Consider the following 16,258-nt stretch of genomic DNA (forward strand, 5'->3'; position numbering starts at 1 on the left):
CCTCAGTTTTCCCCTTCTGTTTCTCATTAGCAAATGCAAGCTGTTGTCTGCAGGGCTGAAAGAAATGCATACGCCGTCCTCGATAAACTTTGCAGGCTTCTATTCACACTTGCTAGATCTAGAAGAGTTTGGTCATCTTTTTCAAGCAGAAGAAAGCATATAGGTTTTACTTATACAAGTAGACGAAATGAAAAATCCATGCAATAAAGAACTTTGTTATTAAAATAAAGAAGAACAATTCAGAACTCTGAATTGTTCAGTCACTGAACTTGCTGACTAATTCCTCTTCTCTCCACTGCACTTTATCACTGAAGGTTAATCAGGATGTGATCTGCAATCACTGCCTCGATCAGTTCTTCTGCCTCATCTGGTGTAGTAATTGCAGTCACAGCTGCAAAGCAAAAGCAGGCATCCTCTTCACAGCTTGGAGACCAAAACACTACTACTATGTAGGAAGGCAGCAGAATTGGCCTTTCTTACCTACACGGAGAGCCAGAACGTATTCCCTGGGATAATTATTCCATAATCCACTCTTACTTTGTCTTTGGGCAGAGAACAGTGCAATGGTTAAGCAAAGCTTAACACAAAATCAGGCAGCTCATTTTACTTGACCTGCCCATGAAGTCTATCACTGAAATAGGTGATTCTCTATTTTATTTCCTGGGGAACACTGGCACTCATTCAAATATTAATAAATATTATCAGAGAAAAAAGTTCCTTAGTCACGCTGGTCCTGAAAAAGCTAAACAAATTTTCATAACATATGATTTTTCAAATTCTTTAATGTGTCACTTTCCATTGTGATTCTCCATTTACACATAATTTTAAAATTTTAGTTTTATTGAGATATAATTGACATACGGCATTATATAAGTTTAAGGTGACAGCATAATGACTTGACTTACACTTATTGTGAAATGATTACCACAATAAGTTTAATTAATATCCATCATTCATATAGACACAAAAAAAAGGAAAAAAATGCTTTTTTCCTTGTCATGAGAACTTTGAGGATTTACTCTCTTAGCAACTTTTAATATATCTTAAATATAGCATACATCAGTGTTAACTATAATCATCATGTTGTACATTACATCCCCAGTGTTTATTTATCTTATAGTGTGAACTTTGCACCTTCTGACTACTTTGATCCATTCTCCTGTGCCCCCACCCCTGCATCTGGTAAGCACAAATCTCTTCTCATTTTCTATGAGTTTTGTTTTTGTTTTTTAGATTCCACATATAAATGAGATCGTATAGTATTTGTCTTTCTCTGTATGACATTTCACTTAGCATAATAACATTTGCAGTCCATCCATGTTGTCACAAATGGCAGGATTTCCTTTTTTTTATAGTTGAATAGTATTCCACTGTGTGTGTGTGTGTGTGTGTGTGTGTGTGTATCTCACAACTTTATCCATTCATCTGTTGATAAACACTTTGGTTGTTTCCATGTCTCAGCTATTGTAAATAATGTTGCAATGAACATAGGGTACAGATGTCTCTTTGACATAATGATTTTGTTTCCTTCAGATATATACCCAGAAATGGAATTGCTGGATCATATGGTAGTTCATTTTTATTTTTTGAGAAATCTTTAAACTATTTTCCATAATTGCTGCACCAATTTACATTTCTACCAGCAGTGCACAAGGGTTCCCTTTTCCCACATTCTCACCAGCATTTATCTGTTGTCTTTTTGATGATAGCCATTCTGACAGGTGTAAGGTGATATCTCATCGTGGTTTTAATTTGCATTTCCTTGAGGATTAGTGATATTGAGCACCTTTTCATGTGCCTACTGTCCATCTGTACGTCTTCTTTGGAAAAATGCCTATTCATTTGTTTGCCAATTTGTAATTGGATTATTTGGTTTTTGGTATAAATCATTTTTTAAGCTTAGTATTCAAGATTCACTTTAAGGCATCATGGTTTGATGGAAAGAGCTCTAGTGTTATATCTCTGACAATTGCTAGCTTTGCAGTATTAGACAAATTCTAATCCTCAATCTCCATATCATAAAGTAAAAATTAAAAAGTTTTGTAGGTTTATTGTAAGAAATAAAAGAGAGAATTACATAATGTGCCTAGCATTCTATACATGGAATTTATTCCTTCTTAGCACTATTTCAAATAGAATACAAAATGACAAGTCATAAAACATTGACTTATGTTCAGTTTCCCATGACTGGTTAGTTCACCATAAAACAATGTCAGGCCACAAAGTTTCTGGTGTCATTAACCTAATCTCTCCTTGATTGTGCCTTTATCATTAAAGACTTCTTTAGAGGCTTGAAAGTTTAGGCCGACCCTTACATATACCATCTTCTAAAAGAGGGGCTAGTTCCAGAAGGTATCCATTAGTTGCAGAGGCCAAATGCATTTATCTGTATGTTTCACTTTGGCCAAATAATTCTTTGGTACTCTAAAAGTCAACTATGGATTGCATTTTATTCTTGGAAGAGCATAATCATAATGTCAGTTGGGCATGAGTCTATTCCCTGCTACTAGCTTGGATAGGCAAGAGTTAACTACCTTTAATACTAAATGGTATCCCTTTAAATTTAAAATGAATTAGACCATGTTGGTTCCCTTGGCTCAAGGATAAATGGCATGGAAATTAAGGAAAATAGTTCTAATGTCATGAAACAGCAAAGGTCAGATAGGGTGAGATGATTACTCTCATCATTATTAACATTACTTTGCATTTAGGTAACTCCTCTCCTTTGCCAGACTCATTCTCATTCTAGCCCATTGCTTAGTATCTGAGCAGCTTGTGGAGCTCCTAATGATATCAAGGGTGATCCTGATGTGGAAGAGAAGCCACAAGTCAAGAGGGGAGTGAGCAATTAACCTTCAGGCTTTATTTGCTCACTCTAGTCTTCTTTTGCTAACAACCTGCAAAAATGGGCTTACTTGAAAAGACTACCCATATAAACTTAAATCCTCTCATGAAACTTTTGATTTATCTGAATTTTAGATTTTTTTTAATATAAATTTTAAATTGCAACAATGTGTGTGTGTGTATAAATTTGGAAAGTTTGGATATTTGTTGTCTAAGCCCAAAAGTACTAAAAGTGCTAACATGTGTAAGGACAAATACTAATTAAAAAGAAGAGGTTTAATTCTCCCTGTTGAAAATAAAGGAAGAGACCATTTATATCAGAAAACTTGTATGTACTTTCTCTTCTCCTTGAAATGTATATAAATCCTTTTGAAAATTAGATAGGACTTTTGTCAGCTTTATGATGCAGGGAAGTCTTTCTCAAGGACTTGGGAACCATCTCTTAGAAATGTAAACATCAAGGAAAATAGTATCCTTATCTCACAGTCTGGGGAGGGTGGGAGCCTTGTTCCAAATCACAAAAGTACCTCCTCTCATAAAGATAGGAGAATTTTATCTTCCCTCTGGAGAAAGCTAATACACTAACACAGATGGTCACCTCAATTACCAGATAAATTCAGGATGAACTATACGTGACAAATGGTGCTGTCAAGTCCTCTTACTTGAAGACTAATTATTATTTATTTTGAAACCATGTATGCAATGGGTTGCCTCTGCTTGACTATGTAAAAGAGTGAGATTCCTTTCTGTCTTTGCAAACTTTTAATGAATTGCCTGTGTTGAGCATCACATTCTGGTTTAATGCTTATTCGGTGATAAATGTGTTCTCATCTCTACTATCTTTGTGGAAAGAATTTTTGGGTTGGGAGAAGATTTTGTTTTTAGTTATATTTCCCCAAACATGACTGTGCTTTTAACTGGAATAATGGATTCAAGAAAATAATAGAATACAGTCATCTGTTCTCAATCATAATGCATATGAGACTCATCTGCAGGGTTTAAAATACAAATTCCCAGCACCATATTCAGAGATTCTGACACTACATATCTGGGGGAAAGCAGTGAAGTCCACACTGAACGACTATCTCAGGTGATTTTGATGCTGATGGTCAGTGGGCACCATTGTGAATGGAAGTTTTAACATAATTTTTAAATTTTACCATATGAAAAATACTTCCTTTTGCTGTCCTAGTCACTTCTTGGCTTATTTACAGGTTTTATTTATCTTTACAAGTATAATACTTCATCAGCTAGTTCCTCTCTGCCGAGTAATCTTCTTACATTCTGGCCTTCTTTTTTATCCATAACAGGGTAAGACTTAACTACCCTTCCCAGGCCCCAGCCAGGCCTCTGGCCCCTCACTCTCTGAGGGTCTCTGCCTTCCACTTCAACCAAGAAGATGAACATAATTAGCATCTCTCAACTTCTCTGCCTTTGTCTTTTATTTCTTTTCTCTCCTAAATCAAACAAAGAGCTGCCACTTTTCCAAGGTTAACTCCTCCACCTGTACCTTTGATCTCTTCCATATTTTCTTTCCTCATTACATCAATTATTTCTTTGTTAGTATTCCTAATCTCTGAATACTTTCTCTTTGCTCATGTAGACTCAGGTGTCTCTAGTCCTCTAATCCAAAAATCTCCTTTCTCATTTAAACTGCTGGCTCAATTTACTCCTCCCTTTCTTTCACCACCAGGGTTATTTAAATAGTAGTCTATTTCCACAACTTTCCTTTTCCTACCCCTCATTCATTGCTCACTCACTGCACACGGATTCAACTCTCACACAGCTATTTTCAGTTTCAACCTCTCCCCTCGGACCCAGGTCCAGATTTCCTACTTCTGAGTAGAGGCTGCCTCTACTTTCTAAGAGCACTTCAAAGTCATTATTTTCGAACCCAAACTTCCTTTCTAAAACATGCAAATGCCTTATACTTTTGGCATCATTTAACAGGACCGACATCCAGTTATCTAAGTTCAAAACAGCCTCTAGCCTTCTCTTTCTCTCACTTCCCAAGTCAAATCAGTTCTCAGGTTCTGGGGGGTCCACCACAAAATACTGCATCTCTTAATAACTGTCTCCTTCTACTGCTTCCACTGCCACTGCCTTCGTGACATTTCTCTCTGCCTCTAGTTCTTCTAACTTGATTCTGTCCTTCACACTTTCCCCAACGTCTGCTTTCTGAAACAAAATGTGACCACATCAAATCCTTAAAAAAGTATGTTTAAAAAGATGCAATGGCTCTTCATTGCTTACAAAATGAAGACAAAACACTTTTATTAAACAAATAATACAAAAAGTATCCTTGCCAAAACAATTGAACCTGAATTTATTCAAACCTGTAGCTCTCATTAGTTGACAGGTTATACAGGAAAAGAGGAGCATATTAAATGACACGTAAGAGTTACAGTCAACCAGATCCAGAGTGTTGGAATTCTAAGAAACAAATTACCAAATTATTCAAAGAGATAAATGGCATTTTAGAAAAGCAAGGGACTTCTATAAACTAAGACAGACTTAAGAAACACGTCAACAAATGCACCATGTGGATTTAGAGGCAAAATGGCTGAGTATAAGATGATATTGAGTAATTATTGTTAAGTTTATTAGATATACAAGTGTAATGACTTTTTAAAGTTCTTTTCACTTATATATATAATGAAACATGAATAATGAATGTATTTTAAACTATTTCAGAGATGGAGGTAGTAAGAAGGAGAGACAAACAAAATTTATAAATGTTGACAACTGATGAAGCTGTATGATTACTGTGAGTGCATTTTTACTAATCTCTACTTTTGCATATGTTTGAAATTTTCCATAGTAAAAAAAAAAAAATCCTATCATTTGTGGTATTCAAAATCATTAAGAACCCTGCCTTAACTTACCTTTGTAAACTTGCCTTTGGACATTCCCCATCCTGACCTCCTTATTTTACTTAACCTGTCAAGTACTTTCATACTAGGTCTGAGCTCATGAAGCCATTCCTACATACCCTTGTCTTTATTCTAGAGCAAGCCAGATTACCTCTCCTCAAATAAATTAGAAACTTCACATCAACTACCTAACTACCTACTGATTGCTCTATGAAGGTGTGTTGTTACTCTGGCATGCTCCAAACACAGGAGCATGTAAAACATTGCAGAAGATATTTCAGTTTGCAATACATAAGTAGAAAAGTAGTTTCAGATCATCTAATTCTTATTTTGTAACTATTGAACTGTGGTTCTATAACTTTAGCTGATATAAAAAGATGACTTAAGTGAAACCTTAAATTACCTCTAAAAAGTGCAGATTTTAGGAACCTGTGGGACACGTCCATCAATATGGTCAAAATCTCATGTCTGTCATAATATTGACGGGTTGCTATGAAATGCATTCTGAAGCTGGCGTGTGTACTTTGGTGGTGACCAACATTTCATTGAAATAGTATTTTTTTGAGTATTGCATAATATTTCACAGTCATTTTATGAGTATTCTTCCTAAATAAATTTATCAGCATATAAGGGTAATTTTTAAAGTCTGAATTAATTTATGAGAAAAAATCCCTCAATTAGACAAATTTTGAATGACATTAGCCTCTCCCAATTTTATCAACCATTAGCCAATATTTTTCACATCTGTGAGCAGTCATTATAATAATATAAACTACAATGAACACTTTGTATGTTAATGTGGTTATAAATTACAACTTCAGAAAAATGTCTTTTGTCATTTGCCATTTGTTAACATCCACTTAATATAGACAGATATCCCCCTCATTTTCCATATGTATTTAAATGATTTACTATTCAAACATAATCGCTCTTTCCAGATACAATTAGAGAAAAGACTGGGTTCAGACTTACCAGGAAATCTACTGTGGAGGTTGGTGTCACAATTGTAGCCATTGAACTGAGCAGACCCTGGAAGCACTCTAATTATTAGAAGCAAGAGCAACCATATCTGTTCCATTGCAAAACCTAGAAAAGAGTTACTTTTCATGTGGACATCACCAGCCTTCACTCTTACTTGCTGGGAAGACTGAGGCTGATCTCAACTCACTGTTGGATAGGCAGGCTGTCTACATCCATGCAGGCAAAGCTCATTAAAGACCTAAGGATTATCAGAAATAATTATCAACAATGAGGCAGAGATTTTGGCTACAATATTTCAAAATTATTTTTATTCTTTGACTCCAGTTTGCAAGCGTGACAAAGCTAGGCTTTTGTAGTAGAAGAACTAAGATATAAATCATAACATTTGCAAAAGAAAGATTTTTATTATAAATAGGAAGAACTCAAACCAAGTATTTAGCAGATTAGAACAGCATAGCTAGGCAGACTGACTGATTTGGAGGCAATGCTACACTTTAAAGTACCAATATCCATAGTCAGAGGGATTTAACATTCAATAGTTGATTTTCAGAGAATTCTCAATACTCTCAATGACCAGATAATGTGAAGAAAAATTTCCTCTCAGCAAAGGAATTCCAGGATACTACTACTTCTCAAAATCAATGGTTTGTATATCACTTTCCTAGGAAACACAGGAATAAAGCAAAAGGGAGAACAGAAAAATACTAGGTGTAGAATGACATCCTGGTTTCTCCAATGGCTGCTCATTGGTGATTGATAATTGATACAAAAGCATGAAAACCTTGAATTCTTAGGAGAGTGTAATGGAAATTATCAATGTGTGTTGAACAAATAAATATAAATTGACTTTAATACTTAAACTCCAGTCAGTCTGGTATTTTTTTTTTTTTCCTATATGGCCTTTTATTGTCCTGATAAAGTTAAAATATCTTCCAGAAGTGCCCAACTTATTCTCAGAGCATGGTTTGTGCACTGGAAAAAAATCTTTTAGGTTGGTGGTTTTGGTCTATATATAAAAAACAAAAAGAAAATAAAACTGCAAATGGCTTGTTCAAATAATTTATTGCATTTTTAAAGCTTTGGGCTCGGGGAAAAAAAATGATGTTTTAGCTGTCCTTGAAGATCTGCCCTTAGATGATCAATTAAGTCTTTAGCAAAAGGAAGGAAATACGTCTTGCTTTTGAATCGTCATTTTAATATAACATGTTTATGGTGAACAAATTCACTTTGGTGAGGATGTGGGAAAGGAAAGCATGAGTTTACTCCCCAAAATAGACACAAAAACTATTAATTAAACAGGAGCTTCCTTCCTTAGGCACTATAACATACCATTCAGGCACAAACCTAGTCACTTTAGGAAGAACAGCCACATGTCTGGTTAGTTCTGATATGCTAGGATACTCCGGAAACAGAAGACTCACACAAATGGCTGACCCAGACCCTGGGGTCTCTTGGCCATGCCTATGCCTTCAATGTCTAGCTCCTCAGGACACTCCAAATAGATGAAGACAGCCTTGCTCTTTTGGAGTCTTTGGAAAACTTTTAGGAAAGACAGCAGCTTGTGTCTGAACGGTACATCCCATCACACACACAGCGATGCAATGCCCCGCCGCTTCCTTCTCATGATGGGTCCCATTAACTCCTAGAAGGCACTGGAGACTCTAGACTCACATTGTTGTCTCTCAATCTAGAGAAGTCTCCCACCCCTAGGGATTCAGAGTCAGGAATTTTCAAGAGTGAGTTATTTTTATTATTCAAAAAGGCTTTCTAGCTTTTATATTGTCTCACAGGAGAAAAATAATGCTTATTGAGTGGATGCTGTATACAAAGAAGGCAGTGTGTTGCCAGATCATTTACGTATAGTGTCTCATTCAAATCCTTATAAACATTGGATGATACTGGAATCACCACTCCATGTATAGAAAAGGAAAAATAAGTCTCAGGATGCTAAAGTGACGTGGAAAACAAGTGGAGGGACTAGAATTCAACTCCAGATCTTTCTGATAAGAGCTTGCTGCACAAGCTACCTAAATATCATCTGTTATTAAATAAATTTCATGCTATTTTGGCTGCCATTTATCATCAGTTGTTTTCTTTAGCTTTTAAAATCGTGTACCCTTTATTAGATCTTTTCATATAAAAATAAATTCTTACATAGTGAATGCAATTTATTTAATAGATGTATTCAATAATATGGGCATTGTGAGGAAGAAAATTATTTTTTAAAAAGGGAGAGGAGGTCCTGATTGTGGAAACAGTGAGAATTATTACTACAGGCTAAACTGGACACAACTATGTTTACCAAAAATGGTTAAGAAACACGTGCTACTTGAAACGGACCACTAATAGCAGTAGTAAAGTCTTTGCTTTACAACATTAGATCAGATCTGAGGTTGTCCAAAAGACATATCTCTACACTTTGAATAAGACTTAGAGCTCTGTCATGGAGATTAAAACTCTTAATAAATATATTTTTGACAAGAAGAAGGTAGAGGTAGAAGGCAGTTTGCTTTAACAGAAAATCCATTGATTTTGATATCAGCAGATACAGATTCAAGTTCCCCCTCAGGCATTCTCTAGATTTAGCATTTGAAAACCAAGATGATGATCATAAGACTTTATAAACTACAAACACATAAAGAACATAGCACAGTCTGGACATACAGAAGGCACTCTCAATCCCGTGGAGAGGGATGGTGACTGGGTCTGTGCTCCTTTGACTAAGCCACATGCTCTGGAGCTAGACTGCACAATACAAAGGTGTCCCATGGGCTAGTAACAGCCCTGATTAGTTGCATCACATTATTATATTTATAATGTTATTTGTATTGGTCTCTGTGTTTTAATATTATGGTACATTAAGCAGGGGAATTTTGAAGGACACCACAACTTTTGTATAGGCAGTATCCACATTCTGATCCCTATAACATTGGCAGTGCTCATGGCATTTTCAAGACTTTGGGAGTTAATGAACTATTTTCTTGTACACTCCCCATCCTCAAGTCTATCTCCATCATTTGCTCTCTACATAGAAAACTTGAGTATCAACTCACAGTAGTAGCAAGCTTGGAGACATTACTTGCCACAGTTTCTAAAATTATTTTCTGAAATGGGAGTGCTTGGGGTTTGGAGACTGTGTTGAGATTCTTTACACTCATTAAAGCATAATGTCTTGTTTGCTCAGACTCCCCTGCTCCTGGGCATGTGCAATTCTAGACATGTGTACTCCAGTCTCGATCTGGCTTAAAAAACTTAGTTGAGCTTCATGTCACAAGGTAGAACCCAGTGTCTGTGGTTTACCCTGGGATGACCTGAAATGGCTGCTGTCCCATTGTGGCTCCAGCAAACTCTGATTAGAGAACCTGAGCAGAAGCATTTCCCATCTTCTCCACCATCACTAAGTGCAGCATCCAATGACCCTACTTTGGTACTTAACAATGTTGTACAAGACTGTCTGACATGGTCAATATTACAAAACATTAGTAACACATTCTTAGATAACAATGACCTTGAAGACATGTATCACAAGGTTTTTGTACATCTTTCTTAACTCAGTACCTCCATAAATTTAAATTGATTGGGATAGGGGAGGGAGAGGATTTTATGTATAACATTGAATTTTAAGGAATTCAGAAGTGTTGATTTTAAAGAGACACTTGCATCTCTTAAACTGGTATTAAGAGGCTCTGTGTTTTATACTTAGCGATACAAAGGAAGTCATATGCTGAGTGACTTGCTATCAAATGTCAATATTTCTCATATTAAGTTCTCGTTTTAAAATAACTTCTTCTAAAATATGAATTTGCTTAAGATTGAACTTGGAGTCGGAAAAACATAATTTCACTTTTAATTCTCACTCAGTTTTATATAAATTGAGATAGTTCTGTCACAAACACTGTTCTCTAGATTTTATACATTTGATAATCTTTTTTTGAACCTCCTTTTATTAAGATCTGTTATGTGCCAGATTCTGTGCTACGTTTAATATTCTACTACTAGCATAGATTTAATTTTCGCCCATATTAACAAATGTGGAAACTGAAGCCAAGGATTTTAATTGACTTGCCCAGGGTCACAGACCTAGTAAATGACAGAGAAGAATTCAAAACTAAGCTTGATCTTTGGAATTATTGTAATACTCCGTTTGACTTAATTGGAGTTTGTCAAATAAATAAAATTAATGTCTTGTTAATTTTCAGAAAGTAAATTATATTAATAATGAATTCTTAAAATATGCTTTGAGCTAAATGCTTCAGATGATTGAGGCAAAATATTTTTAATATCTACATAATTGTCATGACTTTATTTCACTCAGGCAGAGTGCATAAAAAATATTATTATTTTCACAAATTGATTTAATGATACTGCCAGTGACTGTTAAGGGCTGATTATGCGCCAGAATTTTTTTTTTTAAATTTATTTATTTATTTTCAATTTTGGCTGTGTTGGGTCTTCGTTTCTGTGCGAGGGCTTTCTCTAGTTGCGGCAAGCGGGGGCCACTCTTCATCGCGGTGCGCGGGCCTCTCACTATCGCGGCCTCTCTTGTTGCGGAGCACAGGCTCCACACGCGCAGGCTCAGTAGTTGTGGCTCACGGGCCTAGTCGCTCCGCGGCATGTGGGATCTTCCCAGACCAGGGCTCGAACCCGTGTGCCCTGCATTAGCAGGCAGATTCTCAACCACTGCGCCACCAGGGAAGCCCCAGAATGTTTTTTTAAGCACTTTTCTAACCATATTTTCTAAGTATATTTTCTAACCATGATACAGGTAAATTATTCTCCTTATTCTGAGGATGAAAAAACTGAGGCACAGAAATGTTAGGGAATTTGCCCAAGGTTAAACAGATGACCAGTATGAGAATCAAGATTCAATGTACATGCCATATGATCCAGAAATCCCACTCCTGGGCATATACCCAGAGAAAACCATAATTCAAAGAGATACATGCACCCCAGTGTTCATTGCAGCACTATGTACAATAGCCAGGTCATGGAAGCAACCTAAATGTCCATCAACAGAGGAATGGATAAAGAAGATGTGGTACATATATACAATGGAATATTACTCAGCCATAAGAAGGAACAAAATTGTGCCATTTGCAGAGACATGGATGGACCTAGAGACTGTCATACAGCATGAAGTAAGTCAGAAAGAGAAAAACAAATATTGTATATTAATGCAAATGTGTGGAATCTAGAAAAATGCTACAGATGAACCTATTTGCAAAGCAGAAGTAGAGACACAGCCATAGAGAACAAATGTGTGGACACCAAGGGGGGAAAGGGGGGTGTGGGATGAATTGGGAGATTGGAATTGACATATATACACTACTATGTATAAAATAAATAACTAATGAGAACCTACTGTATAGCACAGGGAACTCTACTCAATGCTTTGTGGTGACCTAAATGGGAAGGAAATCCAAAAAAGAGGGGATATAAGTATGCGTATAGCTGATTCACTTTGCTGTACAGCGGAAACTAACACAACATTATAAAGCAACTATACTCCAATAAAAATTTAAAAAAAAAAAAAAGATTCAACACACAATGACTCCAGAAACCACCCTCAACTATTATATGGCATTGCCTTCCAGAAAATGATCCTTACAACAGTACATCAAATGGAAATTTGGCGATTATTTGGTAAATTTAATCAATATTGATTTATTCCTACATTCATTTATCAAATATTATTGAATGCTTACACATGCCTGGTAGTGTCCAGGAGAGCTGAGGTAATGAAGTCAGAAAACATTGTTTGCATAGAACTTACATCCTAGTGAGGGAAGTCAGAAGAAAACGAAATCTATAAGTGGAATACAGAGTATATTTACAATTAGTGCTATGGAGAAAAAGTAAAAGGAATGACAGGAAATTCTGGGGCAGAGGAGAGGGAGTTTTGAAATTTTAAATGGTCAGGGATATAAATCAGTCCATATAAATGAAGCTCGGGGGGAAAAGAACAACTTCATTTATGAACTACCACATCTACCTGTGTTTAATTTGTACTGCACTTTTTTTTTTCTCTTTAGGCATTTCCCAAATAAAACAGATTTTCAGTGCATAAATTATTCTCTGGGAATAACTTGGACACTTTGAACAGCCGCATTAACCTTTTCAGATGAATAAAGTTGGCTCTTAGTACCCAAGAAAAGTAATTTATTAAACAGCACCCCTGTGACCTGAGAAAAAGTGAATCTGTTCAAAAGTGCTTTTACCTACTCTCGAGAAATAACTCTTGCAGAAACAATTCATCAAAATTTCATATTTCTTTAATTTTATTACCTTCATATGGGCCACGGTGTATGATACTCTTCTAGTTGGGAAGAAAAATAGAAAATTCAAACCAAAAATCATTTCTTCAAATATTTAATTGTCAATCTAAGACATGCATTTTTTTTTAGTAAACTAAAGCAAATTGTTTAATCATACAGATTCGCAAAAATATGGAATGGGCTGTTAGGCATCAGTGATCATCTTAATCCTCTCATTCTCAGCCCTCCTGTGCATTTACTGACCTGCTACTCTGCACAGACTTGCTGTCCCCTACGGGGGCTCAACCTCTTTCCTGGCGCTTCTGTATGACCCACTCAAGCCTGCTTCTCAGAAGAGTTCAGAAACAGTTCATTAAGCTTTAAATGACTGCAAATAGTTTGAAGAGTTCCCAGGAAAGGGGAGGAGAAGAAATGTACGTATTTTAATAGTGATCAAAATTTAAGTTAAAAGAATAAAGCCCTACTTCAGCCTTCAAAGGAACCAATAGGACCCAGATAAGATCTGGGACAAAAAAGGCACTGAAGTCGTACAGGTAGGCAGCTGTCTTGCTCAGTCAAGTCTCACGGCGTTACATGGTCTTGCCTCTAGAAAAAGGACATATTAGCTCACCCTCCAAAATCACCAGTTTTACCATGCTGGAGACAATGACTATTTAATGAAGAAATCTGTTTTTTGATCGGGTGTCTAGACTGAAGCTCTATGTTCTTTATTTCTGTGTTTGCACTGGGACATTAGAGGCAAATATATATTAAAAGGAAAATGAAAATATAAAATTTTCATCAGCAATATCCATTATTATGTACATATATATTCTTTAACATAGAATGTCCTTGTCTTGCTAAACAAAGAATAAAACACACTGTGTACTTTCAGAATAATGCCTCAAACAGAGAAGGAAACAGGTTTAGTCATCAAGAAGACATTCAGAAATTTTTTGACTCTAAAGATACTGATGTATGCTATGAGAAAATATGAATGCTAAAGGTTGTTTCTAAGAGTAAAACCTAATCCAATTTTCTCTGACACGAAGTGAGTGCTCATTTATTTCCCTTTCCACACATTTCTCACCTGTCTTTCTGTTGAGGGTTTTCTCAAGTAATCTATAGCATTTAAATGATCTACATTGTTTAGTTTAGAACATTTATTCTAGCACCTTAGTTTTTGGGGTACTGACAGATTGAACTAAGTCACTCTAAAAGCTTTTTAAAATAATTTACCACATTCATTTTCAAGATACGTGTACATTTTATTCTTCTGAAGTATCTTTGAAGATATATTAGTATATTGACTTCCTTCATCCTTTCATGAAGTACAGTGATAACAAATCAATAATAAAGTGATAATTTATTTATCTTAAATGCCCATTTCCCTCTAATTAATTAAACAATTGACTATTAGTGTGATCATTTCAGAATGAAAATATTTCTCAATAGAGATGACGTACAAAATACGTATAAGCAGGCATAGCACAGGAATCAGCCAATCAAAAGAGACACCATGCTGATATATTCTGGCTGAATATCAACCCACCTCCAAAAAATCAAAGGTTTTTGCATGGGTACCAATAACAATAAAGATAACTTCATACTTTGGTCAACTCTTACCTAAGACACAAGAGCCCCTTTCTATTAGTACTCCACTATTTGATATTCCTTGGTTAATTCATTCATTTGTTTATTCATTCCACAAATTTTTATGAGCAATTTCTAAGTATTAGACTCAGGGGACTCGGAATCAATCCAGTGATGAGCAAAACAAACATGGTCCTTACCCTCACGGAGTTTAAAAACTAGAGAGAGGAAAAGTCATTAATAATGGCATACATTAAAATATACTTAAATATATATTTGGTAAGTGCTATGAAAGAAAATAAAGAGTGCCTCAGGAAAGTATAATATGTATTGACAGGAGGATGTTTCTAACACATTCAGAGAGATAGCATTCTATTGAGCAGTTAGGATCTATAGCTAGCTCATATAGTCAAAATTACCCCAGAAATTCCCTAAATTGTCCATCTTTATGTGGGATTCCTGAGTAATATAACAATATTTTGAATGAGTTTCCTCCTGATCGCTTCTGTTGTCCCACAGCTCTTGATCCTTTTAGGAAGATGAGAATAGAACCTATATTAAAAGAAAAATATCACCTAATTCTGACTTCCAAACAGCCTTATTTTAACTCAAAGTAGAGAAAATTGCATAAAGATCCATGGTTTTTGACTACTAGAGACCAAGAAGATTTTGGTTCTCAGACATCTGGACTTTAACTTTAAGAGCCAGAGTTGGAAGACTGAAGAGTTTGGAAGCCTAGAGTTTGTACTAAAGTCCACAGAGAAGGTGTGAGGTATGACAGCCATGGTGGACACAGCAAGGGCAGTGACGTACCTAAAGACCAAACAGATGAGAATTCCCTACTAAGGCCAATTAGGACCACATGATGGTAAATGGACTAAATACCCTCACCAATGCCGGGGCAATAAGTATTTTTTAAGTAGCTAATGTATAGAATAATTACTACTTTTTATTTTATTTACGTAATTTTTCCTTTTTTTTTCTTTAGTTACTCCAACATCTTAATAGACTGATTCACCCATGTGGCCTATGGGAATGTGGAAAAAGTGCAACGTCCCCTTGCTTAAGGCCTGGGTGGAGGTTGCAGCATCACATCAAGGGAACTGTGCTTAAAGGTTCTAGGTAGTTATAACAGCTAAAAGGGATAATTGGAGAAATGGAAGCCAAGGTCATAACCTAGAATATTTGAGACATTTCCTATTCCAAAATTCTACAAAGAGATAATTGAAGACTAGGTGGTTAGAACTGACACCTGTCATACAATTCAAGTTTTCCTTTTATTTGGCTACTTCCCCTCCCCTATAATCTTCTCAAACTACAAAGGTATTGCCGTACTGCTCTTCTCTTTACTTTGAAACTTGTTTCAAAGATTAGTACATTCTAACGCTCTAGCTCATTAATTTTCATCCACTCTCCCCTTAGGATTTTGCTTTTTTCCTGTCTTTCTACTGAAATTACTCTTCTATTTGTACTAGGAATCCTCTAATGACCAAATCCAACAACCTCTTTTTTTCTCACACTACTGGAAATCTTTGTAACATTTGCAATGCTATTTACACACCCTGTGAAATGCTTTCCTGTCCTAGTGTTCATGCCCTGCATAGTCCTGTTTCTCCTTCAGTTATTTAAAAAAAATTTTTTTAACATCTTTATTGGAGTATAATTGCTTTACAACGGTGTGCTAGTTTCTGCTGTATAACAAAGTGAATCAGC

The 16,258-nt window shown here is 35.9% G+C and overlaps 1 protein-coding gene across 21 annotated transcripts in view; it reads right to left on the bottom strand.

Moving 5' to 3' along the window:
* ZPLD1 (zona pellucida like domain containing 1) overlaps positions 1-16,258 on the bottom strand; it is a 324,181-nt gene that overhangs the window by 33,692 nt on the left and 274,231 nt on the right. For 14 of the 21 annotated variants that reach the window (XM_068545559.1, XM_068545566.1, XM_068545563.1 and 11 more), the window contains one exon: positions 6,690-6,936. The exons of 1 other annotated variant lie outside the window; for it this stretch is intronic. In XM_068545559.1, the coding sequence (XP_068401660.1) occupies positions 6,690-6,825 (136 nt within the window). In that variant the 5' untranslated portion in view covers positions 6,826-6,936. Of the gene's footprint in view, positions 1-6,689; positions 6,937-12,983; positions 13,015-16,258 lie in introns of those variants that run through there. 6 more of the 21 variants (XM_068545568.1, XM_068545571.1, XM_068545569.1 and 3 more) reach the window with 5 other exon arrangements.

The sequence above is a fragment of the Eschrichtius robustus genome, chromosome 6 (assembly GCF_028021215.1).
Source record: "Eschrichtius robustus isolate mEscRob2 chromosome 6, mEscRob2.pri, whole genome shotgun sequence".
In the NCBI taxonomy this organism is placed as follows: domain Eukaryota; kingdom Metazoa; phylum Chordata; class Mammalia; order Artiodactyla; family Eschrichtiidae; genus Eschrichtius; species Eschrichtius robustus.